We start from the raw sequence: 8,287 nt of genomic DNA, 5'->3' as shown, positions 1-8,287 counted from the left end.
ACTCGAGGACTATCGTAGAAATTCCGTCGCTGGAGCGTTCTACGAGCTCGAGTTGCATCGTGCTACTCATCCGGACGTGTATCTCATGGAGAAAGTGTTGCGCAGGAAGGGCGACAAAGTGTACGTTAAGTGGTTGGGATTTAATGGATCGCACAATTCATGGATACACAAAAACAATGTTATTTGATAAATTTTTAATTGATATATTTTGTATACCTATAACAATATAAGAATATAAACGTGTAAAATATTTTTTTTATTATCCTTTCCATTTTTAGAGTATACAGATATAAAATACGTATATAAATGTACAATACATGTAATGAAAAATAACAGTAATACATAATAAATGATACTATATAAAACATAATAGTAATACTTATATACAACGTAAAAACATAATGCGTAAATTATAATGATAATAGTACATAATAGTAACAGGTATGTAGATTGTACGAGAATATTTAAAAAAACGTAAAAAGATATACACAAAGTAAGATATAAGATAATACATGTACGTCGTATGAAAATATAAAAAAATGTAAAAATATAATAGAAATATAAACGTTGATATGTACATATATTACAAAGATATCCGCCAATTTCCCCACGGTAACGTCTCCATTGAATTCGGTACGATGTATCATTTGTCATCGTATGGATACTCAAAGCGATTTTCGATTCGGATATCGTGTATACCTCGTGCAGTTTAGATCGTATACACGATTGACGACGAGTCATTTCGATCTCTTCGTTCAAACATCGAGTGTAATCGTCGAACGTTATTTGCGTTATTTGCGCTACGACGTTACTCTTTACGCCTTTCACCTTTTTAGTGTCCTTCTTGCCCTCCACCCTCACAGCGTACATCTTCGCTCTGAGACCAACGAATTCGGTCATTATCGCACCGTTATTTTCGTCCTTCATTAGACTGGGTCTGATCTTTTTTTGTTCGCGAGAGGCATACCGTACGCGTTATCCATCGGATAATCGCTCGTGTCGAATCTAGCGATGTCGCGTTTCATAGTCTCGTAAACGTCCTCGCACTCGACGCGGTATACGAGTATAAGGCTGTCTGTATCGGTGTACATTATTTTACATTTGTCGCGAAACAATGGTAACATATACTCGTGGTGAAATTCGTACAAGCAGACTTTCGATATGTCGAGTATACACATACCCACGTAAATCGGTTTGTCGAACTTCATCTCGAGATTGCGCAGTTCGACGGCTATTAAATTTTAGCAAAGACGCTACGGCTGTGGAAATTTGGTTTTGCAATCATTGCCTCCGCACCGTACCGTCCATCCCATTTTGTTAATAATTTTACGTTAACGTGGTTGCGCACATTCTCCATAGTTTTACCGAATACTGCGTTGTTCATTAATTCATACAAATTTTTTTCGCGCGCGTTCTGAAATTTGTATTAAGTTCGATGTAATCGAGGAGATTGTGCGAATTGTAGCACCCGATGGATCTTTGTTACGCGAAGACCGTGACGAGTACATTGCTGCAGGTTGCGGTAGTGAATGACGTAGCGCTGTTTATCGTGCAGCGTCGCTAAAAGTTTATGTTCGCGCTTGCCGGGCGGTTTATCGCGCGTCGGACAGAACGGTAGGTCAGTGTGTCGGTCGTGTATATGCTGCGGATACTCGAGATCGACTTCGAGAATGTAACCGGTGAGCGAATCCAGAGCGATCGCGCTCGCGTCAAAATTCGCAGTGTCTTTGACCCATTGAAATTTGGCGTATGGAAATGGTTGACACATCGCCCACCCGTATAAATTGTTAACGTCGTAGTACATCAAACGACGACGGTTCCGACGGGTCGTACGAATGCATACTTGTTATTAGCCTGCGCATATCTGCTTGAACATTGACTGAGACCACCGCGTATACCACGCTCGATGAATATGATCATGTCAATATCAATGAGCAACTCAAATTTTACACACGCATGTTTTAACATCGCGTCCCACGTGAAACCAGGCAAGGTGTAATAATGTGCGGGATTGAGACCGTAACTCGCGACGCAACTTTCGCGGAAATTTTCGAAAATGTCACCTAAGAACAAGACATCGGTTTTCAAGTACAGATCACTGTACTCGCCGAGCGTTCTGATGGAGAATCGCTGCCATACATTCGCCGCGTGAGCGTAATCGCTCTCGAATACGGTATCGCCCGTTAACAAACTGTAAAAAGATTCGCATGATGGTAAGCGCGTGTGCTGCAATTTTTCGGCACAGTCAACGTACTCGTACAGAAAGACACCTTGACGAGTCAGTAATTCAAATTCATCATCCGATAGTGCTGAAAATTTTGAACGTATAATTTTTTATTTGTCTTTATCGAGATACGACGCTAATTTATCGAGACTACTGAGAAATTTGAAAGAATCAATAAAACGTAATTTTACACAATTTCTTTGAGAATTATTTTCAGTTTTATCTTTAGTGCTATCGACATGTTTTGTGAAGGAGATGTATTTTTCTTTAGTTATCGGTAATACATCTACGTGTCCTTCATATGCTGTAGCGATTTCCTTAATTATAAAATGCGCGTCGTAGCCCGATAAATTGTGAAAAACGATCGGAATATATAATGAATTTTTATAATTTAAGTTACAATTCGAATGCGCTGGACCGCGGTATCTACCGGTTAAGTGGCAATGATCGCTTACCCGCGTGTCGTCCGACGCAAACGGTTTCTCGCAAATATGACAACGCGTCGCGCTACGGTACGCCTCCTGTGTTCTTTCGACAACGTTTCCATGGGCACGTTGGCGGATACGATATTTTTCACGCGATGCGCCAAATCGTTGAGTTGTCGCGCGAACTACGCTATACAATCTTTGTCGCGACGGAACTGACACGAAGATAACGCGTCATCGTACGAGCAACGCACGTAGTAGCCTATGCTGAATACCTCATGCCGTTGATATGCGTACGACGACGCATCTTCCTTGTCGGGTTCCGTCTTCCGTAAAACTCATTCCAAGTCGACGTAGACGACGAATGGGACGCGCTCCTTGTTGCAGTTGTTCCTAAATTCGAGCCACTTTTCGTCCTCGCTCGGCAGTCGAATAGCGCAATCGTTGATCTTCTGGCAGTCCATTGTGTGCGACTGCAATTTCTCATTCGTGCTGAAGTAATGCAAGCATCTGAAAAAAACAAAAATTATAACAGTTACCTATATTTTATTAATAAGATGGGAGAAATTATAATAATTTTTTCATGTGTACTTACCGGTCGCAGAAATATTTCTTGTGCTCTTTTTTGCTTAATTGCCAGCTCACGAGACGCGACAGGTTCTTGATCTACGCAAAGTGGCCGATACCGTCGTCGCGTGGATCTTGCATGTACAGGAGATTGACATGCTTGTCCTTCCTATCACTGGTGAGCTGCAGAGGAAGGATTTGTTTATTCTCGATACCGTATACATTGATCGACACCGCATTCAACCGTTCGAATTTCGGAATGTCTTTGATCGTTATCGGAAATTCAATACCCGCGAGATTCAGCACCGTCGTATAATGCGGATACGATGACTCTCGCTCCGCATGCTTTTCAGCCGGGTACAGAGCGGCGATCACCGACCACGCGAAACACGCATTGTCCATCGTACTAACATTGATCACCGCGTGTTTCGTCGCTATTTCCCGCGGCACTTCGAAGTAACATCCCGCGCGCATGGGATTTAGTTTGTTCACATTTATTACCAAATTGAGGATTCGCGACAATGCCCACCGGTTGTCACGTTCCTGGAACTCTTCGAGTGATGTCAACGTGGGCTCGATGATATGCTGCTCGTACCACTCGCGCAAATCGGTATATCTTTTTGTTCTTTGAAATTATGCTCTTATTAGCACGTTTATCCTTCGTCGCAAACTCACCGTTGAACGCGGTGTTCACTTTTGCACTACCGTGTCTTTCTACGGCGTCTCGCACACGTTCGAGCACTATTTCTCTCGCGTCTTCCAAAAACCGCCGCGGCTCGATGTAATCGACGTTGACCACAGCAACCATCGATATACGGCTTTCAAACGCGGCATCGATCTCTCGCCAGACGAGAGATCTTTCGTCGCGACTAATGTATCCACCACCAACGTGCACGAAACGTCGCTCTAATTGTGTCTTTGCACCCGCGAGTCGCGCGATCCTCTCCACCATGGATTGTCTGTGTCCAACGGCGATGCGCTTGGTACGACAAAATTCTTCGAGCCGCTCGATGCACTCGTCGCATCGTTGCAGCCACGCGAAACATTCCACCAGAGTAGCGACATGGCTGCACTGCTCCAACAGTTCGCGTTCCACTTGCTCGTAATTTTCCATGTTTTTTTTCCACTATTTTTATTGCTACCGATTCGTTCGTCTTCCAGGGCACCAACTGTGGAACTGAGCTCTTATAACTCATTATATATTTCATTTGTGACTTCTTTGTCCCTTTGCCTATTGGGTCATACTTTATTTAGAAGTAGATAAGGCAGGATTGCGAGCGATTCTAGTTTATATAAACAGCATCAACGCTTCTTTTAACGCGTCGCTACATGTCGCTACATCGATCTCTCTTCTCAGAAAAAAATCATTATCGACACTTCTTCGAAGAAATTTAAGGGTTGTGGGAACGCAGTGTGATTTCATACTTTTCACTGGAGTATTACTTTCATTTTACTGTAGAAGAGTTATGTTTTGCTTGCAGCCGAACATCGGCGCTTCTCTTAACGCGTCGCGATGTATCATCGATCTGATAGTACATGGTCCGGCAAAATGATCTCCCACATTTTAATCTTTAATAAAAACGCCATTGTAAATGCTATTTAGATTTTATTTTTATTAACTGAAAATGTATGCTATGCCATTTGTTTTTATTGAGTTTTGAAAATTACAGAGTCCAAGTGGCGACCATTTTTTTCGATACACATTCGAAGCTGATTTCTAAAAGTTTCCATCACTCGAGCAGTAATTTGAGGCGATATTCCTGTAATTTCTTGGCGTATTGCTGCATTCAATTCGTCAATGGTTCGGGGGTGGTGTTGAAAAACCTTCGCTTTCAGGTAGCCCCAAAGGAAAAAATCGTATGGGGCAAGATCGGGTGAACGCGCAGGCCACCCAACGTTCTTTGCGTCGTAATTACAGATTCGTTACTTTTCATAAATGTTTCGATAACGAAGGCACAATGCTCGCCCGTCCAATTCATGACAACTGAAATGGCAAGGCGCGAGCTACCAACCGACTATGCTAAGCTCCCCCTCTCTTCAGTGGTTCGGGCACAGTGGCGGTGGAAAATCATTTTGCCGGACCCTGTATATATAAATAGTGTGTATAATTTTTTTTCTTTTAATCGTAAATTTCGAGTAAATTACGAGTGATAAGACATGGATCGTGTAAAACAATATATACATCGAAAATCGATCGAGCGCAAGGGATACCGTCCCTTGTCACCAGGTCCGCTAAGTCCACCACCATCGAGAGAAAAAGCGCGATATTGGGAATGTCCAGGTGAAAAAGCATCAAAATCGCCAACATGTTCCTCATCGACATGGTCAAAATCGCAAACATATTCATCATCATCATCATCATCATCATCATCATCAAAGTATAAGCCATAGCTAGCGATGTTCGAGCCGTCGATTGCATTCGAACGCTGTCGATAGCGAAAAAAATGTAATAAAATATGAGAAAAAACACGATGTAATAAGATGCGAATAAAAAATTTTCATCCACATCATTTTATATATGTACTTTATTTCTTTAGTCTCCATCCATCCATCCATCCATCCTATGCCTCGACGCGCTTATAAAAAACCGTATTGAAAAAAAATGCGTCATGAAAAAGAGGATTCATTTCTTCTATCCTTTCTTCACTCATATCACGTTATGCGCTCCATCGTCGTGCACGCTCTATCGCTTACAAAGCATACTACGTTATAATATCGGTCATGTTATTAATCTGGCACATGCCAGATAATAATTGTGTCATGTAAAGCGTCGTGCACGCTCTATCTTTCTCTAACGTGTGAACCCTTGTTATCTACGCATTTTGGGGTGGACGCGGGGCCCGCAGCAGCGGCGGTGGCTGCGGTGGTGGTTGAGGCGGCGGCGGCGGCGGCGGCGGCGGATGAATAAAAATAAGAAACGCATTGTTTATGTGGGTCCTATTACAACGATGCCGCCGGGACTTCCCGCGCCTTTCCCCACTACCGCGGGACTTCCCGCACCTTTCCCCTCTACCGCGCCTTCCTCCGCCCGCGCCTACGAGTACCTTCCGCGCCCCGCGCTCCCCTCTAGCCCCATGGGTTAGAACCGGCCTAGTATACCTACTATTACGGTTGTTAATTTATTTAAGTTTACTTTTTTTATAAGAGATCTTTTTCTTTTTTCTTTTTTATCAACTTGCCTAAGAGATATGACACATTTTTGACTGTACAATCGTATGAATAATGTCAAGTTCTACATCGAGACTCAACCGAACTGTGTGTATCCTTAATTTGTGAACATTTGCGATAATTATTTTTTAATTCTGATTCCATTATGTTTTAACGTCTGAAGAGGGCTTAATCCGAGCCGAAACTTGTAATGTTTATTTTTTCATTGTTATTATTTTTTAGTATACGAGTACATCTTTTCTTTTTTTTTTTATCTTTTCTGTACTTTTAATTTATGCCTTTAATTATATGACTTTTTAAAGAAATGCGCTGACTCTTACTTCGCCCTTCATTTATTGTTATTTATCTTATTACGTATAACATTGTTTTTGTTTTTTTATATTATTATATTTTTTTATAAGCTTTTGTAAGTTTAATTTTATTGAATTTTTTATTGTTTAAAATTTATACAATAATGAGAACGCCTAGAATTTTTGGAGTAAAAAAATATATGCACCTTAATTTTGTGCACCAAGAACATTTAAAAATCGTCATGACAGAAGTCACAAATAGTATCACTATTTTTAAAACAAGTGCCTCATATAAGGTGTAGTAAAAAGAAATCTATTATTTTTGCATTAAATTGAAGGCTTTATTTAGCATAGTTAGAATGATCCGATTTAGGTCAAATATGCACCGTTTTGTTCGATAACTTGTTGCCATTTTGAAGGTAATTTCATTATGCCTCTCTCATAGAAACCCTCGTCCCTATTGGCAAAAAACTGGGACAGTCGATTTTCACAAGCTTCTCTTGAGGCGAATTTTTCACCAGCAAAATCATTCGCCATAGACAGGAACAGGTGGTAATCACTTGGTGCCAGGTCCGGACTATAAGGTGGATGCATAAGAACCTCCCAACCAAGCTTCCGGAGCTTCTGGCGAGTCATAATCGATGTGTGTGGCCTGGCATTGTCTTGATGGAACACAATTCCTCTCCTATTGGCCAAAGCTGGTCGCTTCTGGGCGATTGCTTCTTTCAGACGGTCCAATTGTTGACAGTACAGGTCCGAATTAAGAGTTTGGCCGTAGGGGAGCAGCTCATAGTAGATGATTCCCTGCCAATCCCACCAAACACACAGCAAAACCCTCCTGATCGTCAATCCTGGCTTGGCCACCATTTGCGCCGGCTCATCGCGATTCGACCACGACCGTTTTTGCTTGACGTTGTCGTAAGTGACCCACTTTTCATCACCAGTACCAACCATTCGCTTCAGAAATGGGTCGATTTTGTTGCAATTCAGCAGCAATTCACAGATGGAAAGCTTCTTTTTGTATCCAGCCTTATTTAAATGGTTCCAAACGGTTTTTTGTGCAATGTTTAGCTCCTGGGCAATCGAAACAGTGCTTACATGACGGTCGGACTCGACGATTTCCATTATTTTATCGACATTTTCGACAATTGGCCTTCCAGAGCGTGGTGCATCTTTGACATCAAAATTACCGGAACGGAATCGACGAAACCAAAATTGCGCGATATTGACTGTTACAGTATCAGGACCATAAACACTATTCACATTTTCAGCCGCCTGGCTTGCGTTTTCGCCTTTATCGAAGAAAAACTGTAAAATATGGCGTATTTTCTCTTTGTTGGTGTCCATCTTTGACACGCGCTCAAACAATACTGACTCAAGCAATCACAAAACTGTCTGAGAAGTTTTTTTAGTATGAAATCTTATCTTTCTAACGCCATTTGGCTAACCCGATCGCACTTATACAACGCGAGATACAGATTACTAAAGCCGTCTATTAGAAAAATAATAGATTTCTTTTTACTACACCTTATATTTAGAAGGTTTATCTTCAATGCAATTACTCTCATACATTCATATCTAAAAAGATTTACGAATCTAGGAGATAAAAACTG

The 8,287-nt window shown here is 41.6% G+C and overlaps 1 protein-coding gene and 1 pseudogene across 1 annotated transcript in view; both read right to left on the bottom strand.

Annotated features, from left to right (window-relative positions):
* Positions 1–1,803: 1,803 nt before the first annotated feature.
* Positions 1,804–3,690, bottom strand: LOC108748521 (annotated as a pseudogene).
* A 1,563-nt stretch (positions 3,691–5,253) lies between these two features.
* The window catches only part of LOC108748520, a 4,511-nt gene continuing 1,477 nt past the window's right edge, over positions 5,254–8,287 (bottom strand). Inside the window, exons 2-3 of the mRNA XM_018486747.1 lie at positions 5,428–5,642; positions 5,254–5,299 (exon numbers count right to left, since the gene is read on the bottom strand). Coding sequence (XP_018342249.1) covers positions 5,254–5,299; positions 5,428–5,642 — 261 coding nt within the window. The remainder of the gene's footprint in view (positions 5,300–5,427; positions 5,643–8,287) is intronic.

The sequence above is a fragment of the Trachymyrmex septentrionalis genome, unplaced genomic scaffold (genome assembly GCF_001594115.1).
Source record: "Trachymyrmex septentrionalis isolate Tsep2-gDNA-1 unplaced genomic scaffold, Tsep1.0 scaffold228, whole genome shotgun sequence".
In the NCBI taxonomy this organism is placed as follows: domain Eukaryota; kingdom Metazoa; phylum Arthropoda; class Insecta; order Hymenoptera; family Formicidae; genus Trachymyrmex; species Trachymyrmex septentrionalis.
This window is presented reverse-complemented; position numbering and strand designations above follow the sequence as displayed.